Raw genomic sequence first — 24877 nt, 5'->3', positions numbered from 1 at the left:
ATGACTGTCCTGGCAATCCCATATGGCCCAACAGTGGTAGGGGTGTGAGGGGGAAGTTTGCATACTGGTTAGCTCTCAGCTAGATGGAGGGTGGGCGTTAGGAACGTGGTTCCTGCTATAGTAAACATTGCAAAACTTCTTGAGATGTGTTTGGAATTTTAATCCACAGTCCAGCTGCACCCGGTGTTTGGCTAGACATTTTAAAAATGCTGCATATCGGGAAGGGGAATTAACTTGTGAAATCAAAGTGTGAATGAAAATTAAGTCGCCCAGTAAAACTTTTTGGAGGAACCCAGTGGAAGTGGAAAGCTAGTGGCAAGAGCAGCCTGCCCTACGTAATGCTGTGGTTTTTGTCTTTTGGAAACTCTGTTGTCTAAGGCCTGATAAGGCTGCAGGAGCTTATCATGGCCCCATCAAGGTACAACATCCGACTGAAGATCCGCCAGCTGCCCATCGACACGGAGGATGCAAGGCCCCTGCTGAAAGAGATGAAGAGAGGCCGGGAATTCCGCATCATCTTCGACTGCAGCCACTTGATGGCAGCTCATATCCTCAAACAGGTGAGCAATATCCTCAAACAGGTGAGCACCGGAGGGGCTGCAGCATGAGGGGTCCCTCTGTTACAATGGGAAGTCTCTAGGGAATTCATGCTCATTTCCTTTACAAGAAATATGGCATTTTCACAGCTGCAAATGGTTGGCTTGGGTTCTTCCAGGCAATGTGGTAAGGCCCCTTCCTCTACTCTTGATTTGTACATCTAAAAATCCAGACTTTCTACAAAGACCTATATTGCAAGATGGTCTGGTTTCATGGCAGAACACTGGACACACATTGGAGCTGCATTGGTAATCCCGACTTGGCTCTTATGCATTCGTATTCAAATTAAGGCTGGCCAAAAACTTTCCATCAAATCTTTTTGGGTGCAAAATTAGGCTTTGGACTCAAATGTTTCAGAAAAGTGTCTGACTTCTGCAGAACATTTCAACTTTTCTTGAAACATCCCCCCACCTCGCCACCCCCAATAATAAAGTAAAAATGTATCCATGGAAAACTCAAAATTTTCCACTTGATGGAAGGGAAGAAATCTGACCAGCTCTAGTTAGAACGTAAATCCAGATCCTCGACTGGTATTAATGGGTGCAACCACCTTGGCTTGAGTCTTTAACTATATCATCACATGCCATTTCTCAGGAAGCCTCTGTTGCAAGTGGCTCTCCGGCCCTGCATGAGTGTAACATTCGTTTCTCCCTCTGCCAACCAATGTATCAAATAGAATTCTGCTCTTGGCCACTTCTGTCATTGTTCATTTAGGCCCGTCCCTGCGCAAATGTTCTATTACTTCCTGATTTCATGTCGTCTTTCCATCTGTCCTGCCTCGGGCCCTGTAGGCGCGCACACAGGAACGTTATACGAGCTGCTACATTTTGGGAAGGTCTGTTGTGAGGAAAGCATGTACACACATCTAAGAACATTTTGTAGAAAGCTACAGGTGTGTACACACACACACACACACACACACACACACACACCTGTTCATAATTGGAATTCCAAGATGACCCCATTTCTTGGTCTTTTGATTGGCACGTTGGATAAATCTCCGAGTTTGAGCCTAGATATCTGTGATTTCCCATTGACCAGCATTTTTCCTATGGCTTGATTTGTGCCTGTCATACACCAGCCAGCCTGGACTTCACCCCTTCCTCTCCCCCTTCAGTAAATGCCATTATAGTAAGAAATGTCTGCCCTGGGAGAGTTTAAAAAAAATCAGCAAATGTAAGTGTAATTTATCCCATCCCTAGGAGACCCAACATATTGTTTAAATAACTTTTCTGCCCTTGAAGGATTAAGCAGCCCAGCGCACAGGAGAGGGAATTCTGCGAAACCCCAGCGCTACTGCAAAATGAGGGGAAATGGCCTGAGGTTGGAAAGCCAGGGAGGGATTATTTCACAAAGCATCCCCAGCCTATTATTTTAACACGCTGTGTTTGGTGCTGTTCACTTATTATGCAGTTTATTATATTTTATTGTGCCATCTGCTCTGCTCATCACTGTGTATCAAGGATAAAGGGTGGGTGGGATGGGAGTCGGGAAGCTGATAGGTTCCCTGTACATGGTTGGTTTTTTCCACCACCGCCCCATTCAGGAAACTGAGAACCACTGCTGTAGAGATTATAGGCAGAGACCCTAGTTTTAATCTATTGTACATTATGGGCCACCTATGCAACTCTCTCTGGGTGCGTCTAGACTGGCAAGATTTTGCGCAAAAACTTGCCAGCTGTCTACACTGGCCGCTTGAATTTGCGCAAGAGCACTGACTCTGTAATGTACAAAATCAGTGCTTCTTGCGCAAATACTTTCACGCTCCTGCTCGGGAAAAAGCCCTCTTGTGCAAGAATACTTGCACAAGAGGGCCAGTGTAGACAGGGAAGAACTGTTTTGTGCAAAAAAGCCCTGATGACTAAAATGGTGATTGGGGCTTTCTTGCGTGAAATTGCGTCTAGACTGGCCACGGATGCTTTTGCGCAAAAGCATCAGTGCTAATCTAGACGCGCTTTTGTGGAAATACTTTTAACGGGAAAAATTTTCCGTTAAAAGTATTTCTGCAAAATCATGCCAGTCTAGACGCAGCCATCGTGTTAAGGGAGCCACATCCATACAATATATATCCTTCCTGAGGATGTCTCATGGGCTGCCTCTGTGCTGATTGGGCCGCAAGAGGCCTGTGGTTAGTGGGTTGAGAACCACTGCTGTAGAGTGGTGCTGGTTGTCCATGATCAAGCCCCAAATGACCTTAAGAGCTCTGAAGGAGTGTTACAAACTCCTCAACGGGCATTTGTGTGTGTTTGCGCCAGCACTGGTTTAGCAGGGACAGAATTCCCTGTTGTGTACCATTGGTTCTCAAAGTTGGCAGGGGGTAGATTGAGGAGCCGGCGGGGGAGAGGTTCTGCATCTTTACTGACTGCCAGAGAGCATCATGACACTTGTGAAATAGAGCCTTGCTCTCCATAAGATGGGCTAGGGAGATTGAGTCCAGTCAGCTCTTCCCTTGTAATTTCTACAGGCCTCTACACCACTACACAGTGACTGTGAAATAATGCCAGATTAGAACGGTAGGCTTCTGTTCCTTTGCATTAGAGGGGTGGGATGGTGCGTGGGGCAGGGAGGACAACCCGAAGTACAGGAACCATGCTTCAAGTGTCACATGTTTGTGCAAAAGGGATACAATTCAGAATCCGAAAGAATACACAGGACAGGTTGAACCTCTCTAGTCCAGCACCTCTGAGACCTGACCATTATCGGACTAGAGAATTTGCTGAACCACAGGAGTTCAATATTGTCTAGCAGCATTACCCACCCTTCCACTGCTCCCTGGGCTCTTAGAAGATATTCGGGGTAAATTAGAGCTAAATCACAGCACAGAGTACTGAGCGCCAGGACTGGTGGCTGTAAACAAACTTGCTGGGACCGCAGGAAACTTGGCCACGCCCATAACTGGACATCCAGCCAACTAAAATCATGCCGGACCATGGATGTTGCTGGGCAGAGAGTGCCGGATTAGAGAGGTTCAACCGGTAGTAGCTTCTGCGTATTATTCCCTTCTAGGTCTACGTCTAGACTGCATCTCTCTGTCGACAGAGGGATGCAAATCAAGCACCTTGAAATTGCTATTAAAGCATGGGATTTAAATATCCTGTGCTTCATTAGCATAAACATGGCTGCCACTTTTTTTTGAAACTGAGCTTTTTTGAAAAAAACCTCGCAGTCTAGACGCAGCTCTGTCGAACATAAACCCTTTTTCGACAGATCCTGTAAACCTCATTTTTTGAGGAATATAGGATCTGTCAAAAAAGGGTTTATTTTCGACAGATCCGCACCTAGACTGCTGGTTGTTGTGTGTGTTTTTTTTTTTTTTTTTAAAGTTCCATTTAAAAAAAAAAGTGGCGGCCATGTTTATGCTAATAAAGCATGGGATATTTAAATCCCTGCTTCATTAGTAATTTCAATGTGCCTAATCTACATCTCTCTGTCGACAGAGAGGCGTCGTCTAGACACAGCCTGGGTTACTTCAATAAACATGCCAATTAAGCCACACGAAAGTTTGATCTACAGCTTTTGCTTCCTGTGTCAGGACAAGTGCTCTGAGTTCACCTATTGCACAGCACCGATTTGCCATGCAGAGGAATCCTGCCATGCTGCCCCCTTCAATAACATGTAGCTAGAGGACAAGATTTCCAAAAGTGACTCCTGATTTTTCGGTGTCCAGCTTGAGATGCCTCGACAGAGTCTGATTTTCAAAAGTCTCTGCAAACCAGGCCCGTAGGAGGTGGCCCACTTTGGGCATCCTGGATCACATTTGAAAACCTGGATCCCAATCCACTTAGCATCTGCATTAAAAATATCGCCTTAACAATTATAGCATCAAGGTAGCTCAGAGTTCCCCATGGCAGTAATTTTAGACCACACTAACCCATGGAGGACTATCCTAGTAGCTCCAATAGCACAGAGAACACATAGGAAACGACCACGTTCCCCGTCAGCAGGTTTGGCATTTCCTGGGAGAGTGCTGGAGAGTTAAAGTTTTTACTAGTTTATCCTCTTGCCCTATAATTTGGCTAGAGAAGTGAATCCAACGTTGCCAGGTTTCTTTCATCTCTGCTCACTAGTTTGGGAACACACCTGCTCTCTGAGCCTTGGTCTACCCAAGGGGGTTATTTCAAAGTAACTCCCTAATTTCAAAATAAACGGAGCATCCACACTATCAAGCCCGTTAGTTCAAAATAGCAGGCTGGTTACAGGCAGTTCCCGGGTTACGTACAAGATAGGGACTGTAGGTTTGTTCTTAAGTTGAATCTGTATGTAAGTCAGAACTGGCATCAGCCGCTGCTGAAACTGATCAGTTTCAACCGCAGCTGAATCTGGATGCCAGTTCTGACTTACATACAGATTCAACTTAAGAAACCCAGGCGTCCCCAAGTCAGCTGCTGCTGAAACTGATCAGCAGCTGATTCCAGGAAGCCTGGGGCGAGCAACTCTGCCTCGGGCTTCCTGTAGTCAGCCGCTGGCCAGTTTCAGCAGCGGCTGACTTGGGGACGCCTGGGGCAGAGCAGCTGGGGTGCTGCTGGGTTGCTCCAGTAGCGCGGCTCCTAGGCGCTACTGAAGCAACCCGGCAGCACCCCAGCTGCTCTGCCCCAGGCGTCCTGATTCAGCCGCTGCTGAAACTGACCAGCAGCGGCTGAATCAGGACGCCTGGGACAGAGCAGCTGGGGTGCTGCCGGGTTGGTCCGGAGCGGCGCTGCGGGACCAACCTGGCAGCCACCAGCTGCTCTACCCCAGGGTTAGGCAAGAAAAGTCTGGTCTGCTTGGGGGGGGCACTAGCTGCATCCCCCCCCCCCCAGCAGACCAGGGAGACGGGGGTGGCGGGACCGCCCAAGTCCTCCATGGCTTTGCTCCGTCTCCCTGGTCTGCTGACCTGGGAGACGCGGAGCAAAGCCGCAGAGCACGCGGGCAGCGGGACAGTCCAGGCTCGCCACGGCTGTCCCACTGCTGGCTTGCTCCGAGTCTTTGCTCCCCATCTCCCTGATCTGCTGGTCAGACCAGGGAGACGGAGAGCAAAGCTGCGGAGCACGCCCACAGTGGGACAGCCCAGGCGCGCTTGAGCCGTCCCCCTGCGGGCGTGCTCCGCGGCTTTGCTCCTGTCCCCCATGTCTGCTGGGGGGGGGGGTCCAGCAAAGCCGCTGGACCCCCCCCCCCCCCCCCCGCAGCAGACCAGGGACACCAGAGCAAAGCCGCCACCTGGGCGGCTTTGCTCCCGGGCAAACGAGCAAAGCCGCCCAGGCGGCAGCTTTGCTCGGGTGTCCCTGGTCTGCTGGGAGGGGGGGGGGGGGTCCAGCGGCTTTGCTGGACCCCCCCCAGCAGACCAGGGAGACCGGGAGAAGCTTTTCTCACCCTGGAGGACACGGGTGGTGACCTGCCGCCCGTGAGCTCCGGGGCGAGAAAAGCCCCGTTTGTAAGTGCGGATCCGACATAAGTCGGATCCGCGTAAGTCGGGGTCTGCCTGTATTTTGAAATCTGTACTCTTGCTTTCTTCAGGGAATAACGCTAATTTTGAAAGAGCAGCAGTGTGGACGCTCCAGTGCTGCAATTTTGAAATAATGACTCCCCAAAGTTATTTAAAGTAATTGCTCTTCAGTGCTTCTTGGGGCTTTAAGTCAAGGCAGCCCATCCACAATAATGGAGCTGGCCTTCGAGGACGGACTTACTATTTTTATTTTGTTATTTTGGGAGTTATTTTGAATTCATTTATTTCTAAATTTCCTGGTGTAGACACCCCCTGAATGCCCAACTGTTTTCTCTCTTCCTCCTTGGCAGTTGTTTGGCAGTGGATTGCTTAACTCCTCCTCGTCATGGTCCTAATTTCAAAACCGCTCCCCCTCTCTTCCCCGCCAGATGTTTGTTGACACCCTTTCTACGTTGTTCTTTTAACTTTACAAAAGCAGAGGCATTTTCTACATTCAGACTCAATGTGTTGCACCAGTCGGAGGCTGGTGGATGAATCTGATGGCAGGATTGGGCCCCAAGATATTAACATTTGCCATCAGGGATGACTTGGAGAATTACAGCCTCGTTGCTTTCTACCTTGAAATTGTCTACTTATACCAGAGACCTGATTGTTTTTGCATTAACAGCACCATGTTTTTTAAAGGCATCCGGGTCAAGGGAAGGAATTCAAGAGAACTTCTCACTTCAGATTCTGAGTTTCTAAGCCATGTGATCTGGATTGGCCTTCTTCCCATGTTTGCTAACCCCCTGCTTCTTTTCAAACTGTCCTTCTCTTCCTCTGAGCTAAATTCTGCCCTAATAATTTTAGCAGAACCAAACAGAAAGCAAAGAGAAGCATGCGTTCCCTGAGGTTAGCGGAGACAGGGTGGCTGTTTAAAATGTTAAAGGACTCCTAAACTTGCTTTCCCTAAAAGCACACTGAAACACTCAAGGCCCTATCCAAAAACTCACACATGCCTTCTGTTTTTGAAGATCTTTCCAGGAGGTTTCCTTTCCTAGATACACTATGCTCTGCTGCCAGGGGAATGGATTTGGTACTTCGCTCCAGGCACTTTCTGGTCCAAAAATTGCTGTTTGGACCTTTTTGCTCCCTTTGCATCTCAAAGATTAGCTGCAGAAGGAAACACTAAAATATTGCCTCTGTTTGTTGGACACTGCTTTACACCTGCCGATTCAAAGATGCTGACCTGGTATTTCCCCGCAGACTGAAGGAGTTGGGGCAGCTATGAAGAATAAAGTCGGTTGGTTTTTTTTTTTCTGGATATTTGTGGTTCCAGCTCCCTGCCAGAAACTCTCGCCCTTTATCCCATCCAACTGTTATGATTGACTGCACTGCTTTTTGGAAATAGCGAACAGTTTCCTGGGTGCCGTCTCTTGCTCTCACTATTGCTGGAGCTGCTTCACTCCATCAAGCAGTTTTAACTGTATACTAATTGATTTGACTTCCTTGATAGAATAATTCAGAACAGCTGCCTGGCTTCCCTCCACTTTCCTTGCCCTCGGACTTTCACTGACCCCCAAAATATTCCCAATTAGAGTTCCAAAGGCTAATGATAATCCCCTGATTATGTGCAGAAAGAAGGGGCACAGTCACTTTTGAATTGGTTGTATGAACTGGGTAGGCAAATGCACAGTAATGCAAATACAAACTTAAGGTGTAAAAAGCTATACTCTTCCCTGTGTCAGATCAACACACAGCAGCCTTTCTCTGATACATGGGCTGTTTGCCTGTCTGCATCGGTTTTTATCATGTTGCCCATCTCCATCGTGTCCAAATGCCTTGAGAAGTAAACACCACAGAGTATCTTTCTCCCTCTGTTCCAGCCAAGCCAGCAGCGGCAAGCTGAGAGTCAGAGTTGTGATGTCACGTGGTATAGGATGTGGGAGGATGTGCAACAGTTGCAATAAAGTCTGGATTTTTCTCATTGCTGGTGCTCTGTCCCCCATTGAAAGCTTGTTGTGCTCAGCACCTGTTTATAACGGGTCGCAAGGGTCTTAAAGTTAAGCTCATGCTTTAAGAAGGGGGGGGCGCAAAGGGGGCAACTACCACGGTGCCCAGTGATTCAAAAGGGTCCGGATGCTGCTGTATTGTGACAGCTGTGCAGGATGGAGTCCTGGGCTTTTTAACTAGCCGCTGGAGCCCTAGCCCCACCCCTTCTGCCAGAGACCCCGCCCCTTCCTGGAGCACAGAGCCGGCCTCCCCAGCCTTGCCTGGGGGCACGGCGAGTCTCTCGCTCCTCCACTTGTGAGCTTTGCTGAAACAACCCAGAATCCAAATGCGTTTCCCGGTTTATCTCTCTCTGCATGTCCCGGGCCTTCTGGTGTTTTTCTTTCACTCGTTTACCATCCATCTTGCTAACTCTCCTCTCCCCTCCCGCCCCTCTTCTCCAGGCCATGGCGATGGGAATGATGACCGAATACTACCACTTCATCTTCACCACTCTGGTAAAGTATCCAATTGATGCCACTCCCTGTCCTGTCCCCGCGGGCCGTGAATGGAATGTGAGCAGGTGCTGTGTGTAGTCCAAGAGCCATACAGAATGCTTTTCTCTGGGGGTGTCACTGTGGGAGTAGGGAAGGGAGTGGACGTCTATTAACATACCAGTGACCAGGAGGTTTTACTTAGCTTTGGTCTAAAGTCAGGTTTTTTGGGTTTTTTTAAACCCGCCATCTCACTGAAGCATCACATCACAGCTCCCGATAACAGACACCTTGATTCTCCTCTCACGCTGCTTTTCACCTCTCCACCACATTCGTTTCTCTGGAGTTACTCCGGATATGCATGAGTGAAGGCGCGAAGAGAGCCAGGCCCATCACATAGATTCAACAATTTCTTCCCATAATTTTGATCTCTGTGCGACTGCTCTCAGGCCGAAAGCTGAGCCTTGTGCACAAGGGCCTTATCCTTAGGGGATGGGATTTGTGGGTGCTGAAATTCAACTGTCGATGGGAACCTCTCTGCCTGAGAACTGCAGCCTAATCCTCCTCCCGGCAGTCAATAGTTCTACATGGCAGGTTTATTTTGCATAAGAACTCCTCATCTTGAAATTCTCTTCAGTCTCATTAAACATGGGCCAGTTCCCCTCTGACTCTGAGACATCTTTCTTGGCATGTGTTTTATTTTAGTTGTTGTTGTTTTAATTTAGGATGTTATTGTCTAGGACTCTCTCTCCTGAATTTGGTATAATGTTAAATTCATTTATCTTTCCCCTTTAGGAAAGAAACATAATAGACTAACCCTTAAAATGTGCCCAACTTATTTTTCAAATGCAAAAGACATTTTAATTACTCCGACTGCCATTATCTATTCCAGGCAGCTTTAAGCAGTTCCCAGATAACTTCCTATTAATCAGCCCCAGCTGAGCCTAGTACATCTCGGGTAGGTAAAGCCTGGAGGTGTGTGGGGCGGGGGAGGGGGAAGAATGATAATAAATTAATAGATAAGCAATCACAATGAATGCCACTTTCCAGAAAGAAGTTACACCATGGGGAAGATGTTTTAATCTACTGTTCCTGACGGCAATGTTTTCCTAGCGTGTCATGCACATTCTCCAGCTTCGACTGCACTAGCCCCATGGGGTGCTAATGAATTAGTCTATGTTGTGATGGTGAATGTTTCTGAAAGGTCCCTCGTGCGGGCTGAGCGCACGGTATTCGCTTTGCTCCTCGGACAACAGTTGAAGCATTCCATGCCATGTGTTGAGTTCGGCATGCAGGTCCTCCTCCCCGCCCCGCCCCCGATCTTCCTCTGAAGAGAAATGGGAGCCAGGATCCTGCAAGATGCACTGAGAGGCTGTTTAGTGTCAAGCAGAAGATTGAGGGTTGGATCCAGCAAGATGCTTGGTACTTTCAGGTCCAGTTGGGATCAGTGGGACTTGAGACTTGTAGGATGGTGTCCATACAAAAGGCAATCTCCCTACTGCAGCTGGCTGAGGGTAGTTGTAGCCTGCCAAATTATATCTGCCCTATTCTATCTTGTTTTTAATAGATAGCTAGTAACGCAAGGAACCTACAAAGTTAACTTTGTAGCTTTAGCAAAAATATATATGGAAAAGATGGTAGCTTTATTAATAAGTTAAGCTTTATTTTTTTGGTATTTTCCAAGAGAGCTAAGTCTAGACGGCATCCCTCTGTTGGCAGAGGGATGCAGATTAGGCAGGTCGACATTGCAAATGAGGCAGGGATTTAAATAAGCAGCAGTCTACAGGGGGATCTGTCGAGAAAGAAAGCCTTTTTCGACAGATCCTGTAAACCTCCTTGCAGGAGGCATAAGGAATCTGTCAAAAAAATCTTTCTTTCTCAACAGATCTCCCTCTAGACTGCCGCTTTTTGCCGACAAGGTGCTGAGTTGGCAAAACGTGGTGGCCATTTTTATGCAAATTGGGCACGGGATATTTAAATCCTTGCCTCATTTGCAATGTCAACCTGCCTAATCTGCATCCCTCTGCCGACAGAGGGATGCAGTCTGGACATACCCGAGGTGTGTTAGGCAAGAGATTTTTGTGGCGTGACTGGTTATTTCTTAATTTTAATTGGAACCAACAGGAAAATCTGCCAACTAGTATTAACTGGTTTTGAAAAACTCAGGTGCCAGATTTCCTGGATGAAACCGCAGGTTCCTGCTTCTTTTTGGCCGTTCTGGGATGTGACCCAAGAAAATGTCATTTATGTCTCATACATATTAATGGACTCCCCTCCGTATTTTTTCCAATCTGAGATAGCACCCACAGAAATCTTAGGGTACCAAGCCCAACTCTGGGCAAGGGGTTGAACATCCGGAATATTGTGGTGCCAAAAAGAGTATATAGACCCAGAAAATTGGGAGTTTGGGGCTGCTGCTTCAGCCCTAGCTGACAGGGCCCATTCCGGAGCGTTGTTTATCTTAAGGTCAGAAACCAAATACTTATCTCTATTCTGTCTGTATTTCTATCTTGCTTCTCTTATTTTGTTTAAGTTTTGCTTTTACCTACTCCAAGGCCTTTCAGGAAAAGGGAGGCTGGTCCTTCCATGCCCAGCCTTTGGAAACATTAAGATCCTGTGGATATAAGATATTGTTAAATGATTAATCTCCGTATACCTAGATAAGTTTTAGTTTGATTTTGTTAATACCATCTGGGGAAGGTATTCAGTAATCTGTGTTCTTACTGCCATATTTGTTGTAGTTTTTATAATCATCATTCCAAGTGGCAATAAAATTGGTTTTCGTTGCATTTCCTGATTTACAGTGTAATTGCTGTCGATCGTCTGCAGAGGGGGAATCTTATGGTTCCACCCCACTGTAAGATGGGATAGAGAATGAACTTCTGATCAGGCTGGTGAGCCTTATCCCCAATACTCCATACCCCCTTCCTAGGCTACATAGTTAAGGAAAGCCGGGGATTCACACCAACTGTGCTTAGGGTCTGTGCACCGAGTTCAGAACATGCCCTGCATCCCTGTTAAACAGCACCTCATCAAGTGGGAGCATACACTGGCCAAGGGGCAAGAATAAAGGGGAAAAGAGCGGCGTACTCCACTGATCCAGTGGAGCTCAAGATCTCCTCCCCGCGTTGGGCAGCTCTGAAGAGGGCTTGTGCTTAACGCCCAAGCAATCTGTGGCTGTGTGCGCTTCAAAGCAGGAGTGAAGTACCAGGAGGACTCCTTACAGAGCTAGAAGCCCAAGTGGGGAATTGCACAGCTGGGGAATTGAGGTGGCCGCTGGTAAATGCGGGATCCACTCTAGGACAACCAGGGTTGAGGGAAATGAGGTCAGGAGACAGAAGGTCCTGGAGGTGACTGGGTGGGCCCTGGTTTTCCTGGCACCTAAATTAAAATCGAACCTCATTACCCTAATCATTAGGCACCTCCATTAAACTGGACTGGCTTTCAGCTGTCCCTGTTAAGTTGCACATTGGAAAGGGGGGTGGATGGTATTGAAACACCACCTGCCTGACCTCCTGCTCACTGCAGTAGTGTCTAGAGGCCTACACCAAATTCAGGACCCCACGGCACGAGGTGACCTCCAGTCACAGGCCCTGTCTGCCAACCCTGCCAGCCCCAAAGAACACCCCTGAAGTCAAAGGGGATTGGTCAGCACAGATGTGGTCGCCAGATTTGGACCACAACAAGATTCCCGCCCCTTCCTGTGACACAATAGAGCTCTGTGAAGTCTGTCCTGGGAAGCAGAGCTTCCGCTAGGACCCTTTGGCCGGGAAACATCAGGGATGTAGAAGCTGCTCGGTAACTCTGACAAGCCCTGTTCCCCAGAACGAGGGTGGAGGGACGAATCTGAAGCACCAGAGTCTGACTGAAGGAAAAGGTAGATGAGCTGGAAAATGGAAACAGATGCTCCAAGTTGCAGATATTGGAGAGGCAGGAGATGAAGGTCTGGGAGGAACTAATCTGGTGATTATTTTTCCTTGCAATTTTTGCAACTCTGCTTGAATTCTTAATTGTCCTTTTCTCTCTAGAAGCAGGAGACTCAGATTTCTGCGGAGATGAAGGAGAGTAAAAAGCTCAGGTTGGCCTAAATCAGGCTCTTGGAGTGAAGGGCTACTGGAAATAGCCACACCCAACGTACGGGCATGGTCCGAAAGGAGGCCCGTGCAGGAGGGGTGGCAGAGAAGGGAATAGAGAGAGATGAGGTCCTGGAGGTCAGCTGGAGCTAGCTGGATGGACTTTGCCGTGTACAGTTAAAGCTGTGGAAGAGAATCTGCTAGCCTCAAAGGAATTCACCGTATCTTTTCCTCCAAAGCACTAAAAAAATATATTCTGGGTCTAAAAATTCTGATTGCCGGTACAGTGCAGAATACAAAAATGATTCCACTCGGGCTGAGCAATGGACTAACCCCATAGGCTGAGAGGAAGATGGTCTGGACCAGTGTTCCCTCTAACTTTACCCATCCATGTGCGGAATAAATTCTATGTGCACTTAGGCATGCAGAAATGTGCACCAGCAGTAGAAACACATGCTGCTGGCAGCGGGCGCTCTGCCAATGAGCTGGGAGGCATTTAAATCTCTCCTGGATGGCTTCTCAAGTGCACAGATTACCAGGAACACTGTTCTGGACCATACTAACCCTGGTGAGATTAACCTTCTGCACACTGATTTCAGTCACCAGGCATCAGTTAGAAGCATTTAAGTCTGACTTTCCACAGGATTGCTGGTTTTCTGACCATGCAATTGTTTGTAGGTGTGACTCGGGACTGGCATCGGGCCTGCACTTTGAGGGTACAAAATAGGGAGCCAACATTTTAAAACAATCAGGCCCTAAAAGCTTGACGAGGCCCAATAGCTGCAGCAATTCCCCGTTCTTCCCCTGAGCAGGCTGTCTAAACAGTCTGGAATGCCCTGATTTTATCACACTTTGGTTGTGGTTTGGCATTTGGGGCCAATGGTTTGTCAGCTGTTCCCTAAATGATAAATTGTGCTTGTGGGTCATGATACAATATCAGCCCGTGACTTCACCAATACCACAATTTCATGACTAAGCTAGTCCCTGCTGGGTGTGAGGAGAGGTCAGTATCTAAACCAGGCATGGATAATAATTTTGATGGGGAGGGGAATTCAAAGATTTTTTGGTAAGTGATCTAGGGCCCCACTTTTCTATGCAGGGGTAGAGAGGTTGGGTGCAGAAGGGAGCTTGTGGTAGAGGATTTGGGTGCAGGAGAGCATGTGGGATCTGAGAGGGAGTTTGGGTGAAGGATGGAGTGGTGACCTGGAGCGGGGGTGCAGAGGGTTTGGGTGGTGCACTAGGGTTGGGATTTGGGATGCTGGAGGGGTCGGGTGTCTGAGGCAAACTCTGGCTGGGAGGCGCTTACCTAGGTGGCTTTCAGCCAGCAGCCCAGTGAGACCCACAGGCAGGCTTCCTGCCTGCTGCAGCCCTAGACTGCTCAAAGCAGCTGGCTGTTCCATCTGCCCCTCTATGCCACACATCAGGGGGAGGCTTCACACTCTGTCCACATCCTTGGTGCAATCTCTCAGCTCCCATTGGCAGGAAATTGGCCAATAGGAGCTGAGAGATTGTGCTTGGGGTGGAGGAAGCCCGGGAAGTCTCTCTTGCTCCCAGCATGTGTCTCAGACAGGCAGCTGGAAGAGCCAGCCACTTGGAGGGGTCTGGGGCTGCTCCCTGCCTCAGGGTCCTGGCAGGGCAGGTCCTGGGCCGCATTCAAAGGTTTGGCAGGCCGAATCCAGCCCATGGGCCACATCTTGCCCACCCTTGATTTAGACACTAAGACTACGTCTACACAGCTTCCCTCTTCTGCAAAAAGCTTATGCAAATGAAGCGTGGATTAGCATATTGCCACACTTCATTTGCATAATTCATTGAGCTGTTTTTGTGCAAGAGCCGTTCTTCCTCATTTTTTCAGGAAGAACGGTTCTTGCGCAAGTGGGGTTTTTTGTGCAAAAAGGTGCTGTGTACACGGTGCCTTTTGCGCAAAAACGGCTCCTAATTAATTATTCAAATGAAGCCCAACAATATGCTAATCTGTACTTCATTTGCATAGGCTTTTGCAGAAGAGGGAAGCTGTGTAGAGATAGCCATCGATGCACAAAGGCATAAATATCCGAAGTCCTCGCTTCCTCAGTGAGAGATTCCCTGCCGTTGTCTGGATGAAGCCCTTTCACAAGTGGCCAGTAACAGTGAAGCTTATTCCTGAAGTCGGTACATGCTTGGGCATAGCTCTGGCCCTTGCTAACTCTTCCCTGTGCTGCTCTTGAACGGCTGAAGAAATCCCAGCCACTTGCTATGCATGTTATCAGTGCCAAGTGTCTGTGTGTTTGCAGTGCACTGCCAAGACCAGTGCAGGAAACACACAGGGCTGCTCTTTAGCTCACCCTGGGGAAGACTGGCCTGCGCTGTGCAGCTGTCCCGGCATGTTGCATGACCGTCTCTTTCCAGCATTGAGACGTGCACCCAGTGATCCCTCTCTCATTGCACAAGCAACACGATGACTCAAGCTGAGAGTGCCAGAGACAGGAAAATGAGATTTCACCAGCTGGGGATCAATTAACAGTTAAAATAGAACCCAGCTTTTCAAAATCCCTTCAGAGAACAATCTATGTAGACCCGTCTTTATCACTTCAGCCCCCATGGGTAGGACCCTACCAGAATCACAACACTGCAAAATGTCATGCACTATGAAATCTGGCTTTGGGTTCTTTTACCCTATACTAGGCAGCTCTTATGGGGGAGACCAGTGTTTCTCAAACTGGGGGTCCTGACTGAAAACGGAGTTGCAGAGGGCTCACAAGGTTATTTGGAGTGTGTGGGTCTCATTGTCATTCTGACTTCCATCCTGCCTTCAGAGCTGGGCAGCTGGAGAGCGGTGCTTGTAATGTGGGCCGGGTGCCCAGCTCTGAAGGCAGCGCCTTGCCAGCAGCAGCGCAGAAGTAAGGGTTGAAATACTGTACCTGCATCGCCCTTCTGTACTGCTGCTCTCAGAGCTGGGGGGCCAGAGAGTGGTGGCTGCTGACAACAGACCCAGCTTTTCAGGCAGCAGCGCAGAAGTAAGGGTGGCAACACCATACCTGCGCTGCTGCTGGCCATAGCTCTGCCTTCAGAGCTCGATTCCTGGCCAGCAGCTGCTGCTCTTCAGCTGCCCACCTCTGGAGGCATCACTGCTGCCACCAGCTGTGCAGAAGCAAGGGTAGCAGAGTCGCCACCCCCACACAACTCCTTTTTGGGTCAGGACCCCTACGATTATACCACCGCGACATTTCAGATTTTAAATAGCTGAACTCATGAAATTTACCATTTTAAAAATCCTGTCACCATGAAATTGACCATAATGGACTGTGAGTATGGTAGAGTCCTTCCCATGAGCCATAGCAGGGAGACTGCATTACTATCCTCAATAAGGCACTGGACCCTTTGGGTAGACAGTGTTCATTTGGGAATTTCCACACTATTAATTCTAGCCACAGCTGCCCACTCCAGAAACATTCTCTGCTTACACAGCCCCTGTCGCCACAGTGAGGAAACAGTTTAAGAGTTGAAATGAAAACAAATAGTTGCTCCCTTTCTCCCTTCTCAGCTTGCAGGGTCCCCAGGGCTCCCTGTATTTGTGGGTGCAAGTTGGGTACATGCACAGGAATTGCGTATGTGCAAAACCTGTCGAAATTGAAGAACTGGGTCTTGTCTCTAGGCCTGAGAGTGGCTTAATCCCTGGTGGTGGTTCTTTCCCAAGGGTTTAAGCTCCTTTAGCCTGTGAATCTCTGGTCCCTGCATACATGGGTTTGCCCCATTGGGATAGAGCTGCCCTGTTGTGTGAGACTGTCGCTGCCCTGGAAGGAGAGGCAAACGCAGGCAGCTTGAGTGTTTGCCATGGAGACCTTGGTATCTCAGCAGACACCACCTGAACTGGAATAAGCAGGTCGCTCTCTAAGCGGCTTATGGGACCCCCTCACTGCAGTAGCAGCTGGCCCCGGAGCAGGCCAGACCACATGCTTGTGAGAAGCAGCTGGCTCTGCTGAGATCCAGAGCAAGATTCAATCCCTGACTGGGCTACTTCCTTTGACAAATTCCTCCATTTAGGTCTGGTGAGGAAACCCCTCTGGGCATGGCTGTGCTGTGTCCCTGTGCTGCAGGGGTCCAGTACAGTAGGTAGGATAAAGGGGCATGGAGTTTCAGTAGAGCAGGCATTTGAAAATTGTCATTATCCCTAAATACTGCCATGGGCATTGCATAGAAATACTGGTGAATACATATAACTAACACAGTAGAGAACAAATGTGATGGAGAGGAACAGACTTCTCAAAGCACTGCATAGTGTTAGAATCATACACAACGTGCACGTGGTGTTTTTGACTCAGAAGAACAGATGCATGTGGGGTTAGCTTTTGGGTTCACTCCATCTGTTCGTCTAATCCAAGAGCTATTTTGTAAATCACTGAGGGCAGGTCTTCTCTGCGGACTGGACAGAGGGGCAGCAGTCAATCCAGCAGAGGGTTGATTTAGCATGTCTAGGACAGACTCACTAAATTAACCACAGAGCACTGTCCCGTCAACTCCAGTACTCCACCAAAAGACGAGTAGGAGAAGGTGACGGCAGAACATCGGCTGTCGACTTACTGAGGTGAAGATACCGTCGCAAGCAGACTTAAGTATGTCACCTTCTGCTACATTGTTCATGCCACTGAAGCTGCATAATGTAATCGATGGCCTGAGGTAGTCTAGACAAGGCCAAAATCACCATACCTTTCCCATGGCCTTCTGATCTAGGGGCGTCCCCTCTTGTAACTGTAAGTTCCCTTCCCATCACATAAGTTGGGGGATCCCTTCACTTGTACTATTGAAGACTGTTTACATAGGGCGACCAGAGAGCAAGTGTGAAAAATCAGGATAGGAAGTGGATGCCTGTGGATGCCTCTATAAGACAAACACTGGGCTAGTGAGACTGTCCCTATAAAGTCAGAGTATTTCCTCACCCCATATTTACATCATTTTACACCTTGAGGCTAGCTGCCCCACACCTGCTAGCCCCCTCTTGCAACCCCTTTGAGAACTCCACAGAGTCTGTCTCGTGCTTTATGACACCCCCCCGGGGATGGTTTAACAAAAATGATTTAAACAGTCCTTAGAGTCCTTAATAACCAAAATCAGGAGGGAAACCATCCAAGCCAGGGTGAGCTACTATGCACCCAGTATCCATACGTGCAGCATCTCTGATTGAAATGGTTCTAATGACCCTCCTAGTGTCCCCAAAGGGAAGCCCGTACCTATAACACAAAGGTTCACACCCAGCCCTGGTTTTGTCTGCCACACACACCGCTCCGTCCCTCTGTCCGTCTGCTGTGTCACCCTTCTGCTCTTTACAGGGAGGCCTTTGGCCCCACTGCAGTAAGCGGGGGGGGCTGGCTTCAGCTCTGAAGACCGGCAGGTGAGCTGGCTGGGTGCATTCAGTAATAAGGAATCATAGAGAAGAAGTTCCAGAAAGTGTCATTTGCCCTTTTATCCCACCTCCTGTACTGGACCCCTGCACCACAGGGACACAGCACATCCGTGCCCACAGCATTTGAACTTCCAAGCCGGGATAAGTTTCATGGCTCACATTTTATCCCGGACAGGTCAAGCAATGTGTCTTAGTCCCGGGGAATTCTGCCACTGTTGCATTTCGAGTCATAGGAAAATTGCAGACTTCCCCGTGTCATTGTGGGAGCTGAACGCTGACTTCGATGAGCAGGAATCTGGGAAACATCGAATCGGGCAGGGAAACCAGTTGAGTTATGTTGCAGTAGCGCCTTGTAAGCCCCAGGTATGGCCCAGCTAGGCACTGTGCAAACAAACTAACAAACCACAAAAATGATGGGAAACACCCACAAATGAAATGAAGACATTTTAATTTTGTCCCACAAATGAAGCGTCCACGCTCTGGGGCCGCCTCGTTAATTTGGCACCATCTCTAAACAATATTATTTTTTAAACAAAAATTCCACACCAACTCAGCGCCTCCTCGCATTTGGCCCAGGAGAATGTGTTGCAGGCAAACAATTTTTTGTATTCCCTCTCCTCCATGTTAGAGGATGAATCAGCAGAGAGATGGTAAGAATGGGATGATCCGGGATGACGGAATCAGTAACGGTTGTAGAAACAATTCAAAATAAACGATGGTTAAAATGACTCATTAAGCAGATTATTCCAGGACCGAAACCCCCTCCTGATTGCCATTGTCTGCCTTGCTCATTCACGATTTCCCCCGTTTGTGGAACCCTTGTGAAGCTTTCTCATCTAGGCAGCTTTCATTTCCCCGGGGTGAGTTGTTCTTGTTTTTTGCTGAGCTGAACAGCTGTGGTGTGTGCCTGGCATGTCTCCGATCCAAAACTCATTCAGATTTGTTTCTGAGTTTGAGCTACAGACCTCCCTGTACTGGAGTTAATATTCAGATGTGGCAGAGCCAAGAGATGCATTAAGGAAGTGCGCTAACGAAGGACTGCAAATACCCCCTCTGCGGCTTGCCAAGTGACAGCTTTGGGCTGGTTGCCAGTGGAGCTAATGATTGCATAGCTCTTCTTTCTCTCTCTCTCTCTCTCTCTCTCTTTCTCTTCTTTATTATATAAAGGGCACGCTCATTCATTTGCAGACTGTGTAGACTGGTCGTAATGTCAAGAAATTCATCTTTGCTCCTCTTCTATAGCGATCTGCACGTTGACATTCAATGTAGAGTTATGCTGTCATCCATGGCACGGTTCAGAATTCAGCACTCAAAGCAAATTCTCCAGGAAAAAACCTTAGGGAACTTTTATAGGATGAAACTCAAATGCAGGAACCATGCTTTTGAAGAGCTCATTCTGTAGGGGGTCGGTAGCCAGGCACTAGTGTCCGGACTATGGTTGGATGAAATTTTTCAGTCAGCTTTTTTAACTGAAGAATGTAGATTTGGGTCTTATTGAATTTGCCATTTCATTTCAACATTTTTTGGGAGGGGGTGGGGGAGATTTTTTCAACTCAAAATGACTTTTGATTTTATTTTAAAAATAGAAAAACTCAAAAACTAAATTTCATTTGGGGTTGAAGAAAATGTTGTCCCGCCCCTCCCTCCGTTGGTCTTGTTTTGGTTGTCTATCTTTTCTGTTTTGACTCTATTTGTCTGCCTTTCCCATAGGGTTTACATTGGCTTTTCCTCTGTGCATATAGCACCTCGTTTCCACTGCGTGCTACCCTACTACTAGTGATGATGTTAATAGACGGAGCTGCACCCCGTATCCCACTTTTTGTGACCTCTGAGCTTTCCAATTTCATATGAAGACCCCACACTAGACAGAAGAAATGAGATGAGTGAAAGAATGTCACAAGATGTTAAAACTGATTTCTCTCTTTTAAGGATCTTTATGCATTAGACCTAGAACCATATCGCTACTCTGGAGTGAACCTGACTGGCTTCCGGATCCTCAATGTGGAGAACCCTCATGTGGCTGCCATCACTGAGAAATGGTCGATGGAGCGGCTACAGGCCGCACCCAGAGCAGAGACCGGACTGCTCGACGGGGTGATGATGGTACGAGAGTCACTTTAAAATCTCTTTGACGCATGAACAAGACAGGGGCTTTGCAGAGAGGGGCCCAGACATGAATGCCGCTCCTGTCATAACATCACTGGGTTTTGCCTGGGCTGGGGTGAGGGAGTTACTAAATGATTGTCATTAGTTTCCTGCTGATTTCTTCTCTGCTTTTGAAATTTAACAAAGGATCATTGCTGGTGTGGAAAAAGTGAATAAGGAAAAGTGATTTACTCCTTCTCATAACACAAGAAGTAGGGGGTCACCAAATTAAATGAATAAGTAGCAGGTTTAAAACAAACATAAGTACATACTCCTTCATGCAAAGCACAGTCAACCTGTGGAACTCCTTGCCAGAGGATATAATTAAGACCAGGACTTTAGCAGGGCTCGAAAAAGACCGAGATAAATTCATGGAGGAAAGATCCATCAATGGCTATTAGCTAGGATGGGCAGTAATGGTGTCCTAGCCTCTGTTTGTTGGAGGCTGGGAATGGGCGATGGGATGGATTACTTGATGATTCCCTGTTCTAGTTATTCCCTTTAGGGAACTTGGCATTGGCCACTGTTGGAAGACAGGTTACTGGGCTAGACAGACCTTTGGTCTGATCTAGTATGGCCACTTTTATATTCCATACAATTTTAAAAATGAAAAATGCATCTGTGCACTCTCATTTTGCTAAATGTGGCATCCCTTGCAGGAGCTATGTCTGAAAGTTGTTGTTCACCAGTGGGAGGCTGAGCAGCGAAAGGCCACCGCTGAGAAGGATTTGAGTAGAGGAAAAACACATGGTTGGCATCCTGAGGTTTTTGCAGCTGACCCCTTTTGAGGAGCTGCTCCGCCTTCCCCAGACTTCATTGGGGGCTCAGTACCTAGCAAGATAAAACCGGCAGTTTGCAGCAAGTAATCTGGAGAGCGGGAGCAGAGTTCACCCTCGTGTGTTAGGGGCTGGGGTTCCCTGCTGTGGGGGGGGGGGGGGGGAGCAGCTTCCAATGGCTACCATTCTGAAGGTGCAGTAGCTGCTTAGCCATCTTCTCTGGGATGGTGCCTCATCCCACCGGAGGGCTACCCGGCTTCTTTCTCTCCTGCCCCTTCACACCTACCAGGATCTCTGGGTAAAAGGCTCCCAAATTTTCACCTGTGCTTTAGGGTCCTTTCCCCCATGAAGTGCCTCCCACCTCTCTTGGGGAGGGGGAGGGGGAACGGAGGGAGGGTTCTCCTAAGGGGAGACTTGCACATTCTCCTTTGGCCTTTGACCCATAGCAGCATTTCCCAAACTATGAGCGACAGGAAAAAAGTACCGGGCCTCAGTGTGGTTGCCGAGGTGTTCCGGGCTCCCGGAGTGCCTGTGTGGTGCCAGGTCCCCAAGCCCTTGGCCGGCCTGGGCAAAGTCTGCAGCTTCCGGCTCCCGGCAGATGCGTAGCTAGGGGAGGTCGGGGTGGGGGTAGGAGGAGAAGGAGGAGAGAGCCGGCCATCAGAAGCAGCACTGGATGGGGAAATCGGGGCGGGCCAGGGAGATTGGGGGAGGGGCAGCCGGCGGAAGCAGAGCTGGGCAGGGGGCTGGCCGGGGGAGATTAGGAGGAGGAGTAGGGGAGAAGCGGCCACTGGAAGCAGGGCTTGCCTGGGGCATCGGGACTGTCTGTGAGAAATTGGGGGGCTGGCGGAAGCAGGGCTGCCGGGGGGTGTGAGGTCGGGGGTAGGGAGCTGGCCGGGAAAGATGGGGGGGGGGAGAAGCGGCTGCTGGAAGCAGAGCTGGACGCGGGCAGCGGGACTACATACAGAATGGGAAGCGACTGTCTGGGAAGGAGAACGGCAGAGAGGGATCTAGAGGTTATAGCGGACCACAAGTTGAATATGAGTCAGCAGTGTGATGCCGTTGCAAAGAAAGCAAACATGATTCTGGGATGCATTAACATGTGTGTTGTGAGCAAGACACGAGAAGTCATTCTTCTGCTCTACTCTGTGCTGGTTAGGCCTCAGTTGGAGTATTGTGTTCAGTTCTGGGCACCACATTTCAAGAAAGATGTGGAGAAATTGGAGAGGGTCCAGAGAAGAGCAACGAGAATGATTAAAGGTCTAGAGAACATGACCTATGAGGGAGGCTGAAGGAATTACGTTTGTTTAGTTTATTAAAGAGAAGGTTGAGGGGGAACACGATAGCAGTTTTCAGGTATCTAAAAGGGTGTCATAAGGAGGAGGGAGAAAACTTGTTCATCTTGGCCTCTGGGGATAGAACAAGACGCAATGGACTTAAACTGCAGTAAGGGAGGCTTAGGTTGGACATTAGGAAAAAGTTCCTAACTGTCAGGGTAGTCAAACACTGGAATAAATTGCCCAGGGAGGTTGTGGAATCTCCATCTGTAGAGATATTTAAGAGTAGGTTAGATAAATGTCTATCAGGGATGGTTTAGACAGTACTTGGTCCTGCCATGAGGGCCGGGGACTGGACTCGATGACCTCTCGAGATCCTTTCCAGTCCTAGTATTCTTTGATTCTATGATCCTGTGATTGGCCAAAGGAGATTGGGAGGAGAAGTGGGGGAGAACTGGATGTCTGGGAGGGGGTTGGGAGAAGTGGGGCTGGCCGGAGGTGCAGCGGGGAGAGCGAATCGGCCAGCGGGGAGCGGGACTGACCTGGCCATATGTGGATCTCGGGGCGCTGCCACCCTTCCTCCTCCCCTGCAAAGCACGAGTGAGTCCGGCCCGGGGATTCTGTTGTGCCCCCCGCAACTCTCCACACCCCCTCGAGTAGTTGTGAACTGTCTGGCTGGTAGACACACTCATACAGTCTGAACACATTTACCAGCCAGGCAGTTTGAAACTACAAACTGATACATCTAGTAATAATAAAACTTACCTAATGAGAAAATACCAGACATTGAATATGACTGGTATTTTCTCAGTTTGTTTTTTATGTGTTTATATTTTGGGGCTGCAAAAAACAGTACGGAAAAAAAAGGGTTCAAACTAAAGTAAAAAGTTTGGGAAACCCTGGTCTAACCAGCTTTCTGTCTGCCTTACACTCCATTTATCCAATCCATATTCCTTAACTTGCTGGCAAGAATATTGTGGGTGACCGTATCAAAAGCTTTGCTAAAACTGGCACTGGGGGCTTTGGGAGGACCAGAAACAACTTATTTGAATATTCATCATTTGATTAATGAATATGCAAATGAATGTTATCGGTCCTCCAAAAGTTTGTGAATGGATTTACTGGTCCCTGTGTCAAAAAGTTTGGGACCAGTAAAAGTTTGGGAACCCCTGACCCATAGCAAGTAACGCCCCCCACTGGCCGCATCCTGGGCTCCAGTAGGATGGTTCACAGAGTGGGTTTCGGGGTGGAGCTGCGCAGGAGGGTTGGGACAAAGCATTTCAGTGTTCCAAGGAGCACCCCAATGCGGCTCACAGCCAGGGTCGCGTGCGCCTCCAGGGTCGCGAGGCAAACAGAGCCAGTCTCCGATTTCTCCTGATGGAGCCTGCAAGGGGAGTGTCGGTGAGAAAAGGGTCATTTAGAGAAATCCCTCAGGAGCGCCTTGCCCATCTCTGCTTGGGGTGTCAAAGGGATGTAGCAGACAAGGGAGGCTCAGACCTCTGGGGGGCTGGGTGGGGAGATTTCCCAGTGCTCCAGGGAAAGGAGCATTAGGACCAGGTTCTGGCAGTGGAGATGGCACCAGAATGCAGGGCTTAATTTCAGACCATAAGGAGTCTGCTTCCTGTACCCCAGCTGGATGCCTCACCCTGTGAGAAGCTCCTTTTTTTAAAAATCTATATGGGTTGTGTCCAGACTGGCATGATTTCGCGGAAATACTTTTAGCGGAAAAGTTTTTCTGTTAAAAGTATTTCCTCAAAAGCGCATCTAGATTGGCACGGATGCTTTTGCGCAAAAAGTGCTTTTGCGCAAAAGCATCCGTGCCCAGTCTAGACGCGCTTTTGCGCAAGAAAGCTCCGATAGCCATGTTAGCCATCGGGCTTTCTTGCGCAAAAAATTAAGGTGCCTGTCTACACTGGCCCTCTTGCGCAAGTATTCTTGCACAAGAGGGCTTATCCCTGAGCGGGAGCGTCAAAGTATTTGCGCAAGAAGCACTGATTTTTGTACATTACAAAGTCAGTGCTCTTGCTCAAATTCAAGCGGCCAGTGTAGACAGCTGGCAAGTTTTTGTGCAAAAGCGGTTTCTTTTGCACAAAATCTTGCCAGTCTAGATGCACCCATGGAGATATACCTATCTCATAGAGCTGGAAGGGACCTTGAGAGGTTATCAAGTCCAGTCCCCTGCCTTCATGGTAGGACCAAATACCATCCCTGACCGATTTGTCCTACATCCCTAAATGGTCCCCTCAAGGATTGAGTTTACAACCGTGGCTTTAGTAAGTCAATGCTCAAACCACTGAGTGATCCTTCCCCCTTTGCACTCTGCATGACCTGGTGGCTGGCAGAAAAGAGGGCAGCAGCAGCCCTTGTACCATTGCAGCTGAGCAGCTGGAAATCACCAGAGGCATGACCTGGCATGACCTTTCCCCCTTCCCAGTGCAGCTTGTTAATCTCCTGCTCTGCCTGTCAAATATGGGGCATGGGGATAAGACGCTGCTGTGATTTCCAGCCTCTCCTGCCTCACTAACCCGGGCTGCTCCCACAGGCTGCGCACTTGCTAATGAGTGTTTTTAAAAGCTTCCTTCCGGCAGACCGAAAACTTTTTCTCTCTGTAGCTAGGAGCAACATCCTTCTACATCAGACCCTTCTGCCCAAGATGTCTGAATCCTCCCTTCCCCCCACCTCCTGCATTGTTAGCCCTCACTGAACCGAGAAGTGAGCCAGACCCGTAGAATTCTCTCCCCCTTCGTG

General features: G+C 48.7%; 1 protein-coding gene across 3 annotated transcripts in view; it reads left to right on the top strand.

Annotated features, from left to right (window-relative positions):
* The window catches only part of GRIK3 (glutamate ionotropic receptor kainate type subunit 3), a 303000-nt gene that overhangs the window by 170283 nt on the left and 107840 nt on the right, over positions 1–24877 (top strand). For all 3 annotated transcript variants that reach the window (XR_012897571.1, XM_006134255.4, XM_075908606.1), the window contains exons 4-6: positions 379–560; positions 8452–8505; positions 19864–20037. Coding sequence is in view for 2 of the 3 variants with exons in the window: in XM_006134255.4 (XP_006134317.2) it covers positions 379–560; positions 8452–8505; positions 19864–20037 (410 nt within the window). In the remaining variant the exon portion in view is untranslated. The remainder of the gene's footprint in view (positions 1–378; positions 561–8451; positions 8506–19863; positions 20038–24877) is intronic.

The sequence above is a fragment of the Pelodiscus sinensis genome, chromosome 25 (assembly GCF_049634645.1).
Source record: "Pelodiscus sinensis isolate JC-2024 chromosome 25, ASM4963464v1, whole genome shotgun sequence".
NCBI lineage: Eukaryota > Metazoa > Chordata > Testudines > Trionychidae > Pelodiscus > Pelodiscus sinensis.
This window is presented reverse-complemented; position numbering and strand designations above follow the sequence as displayed.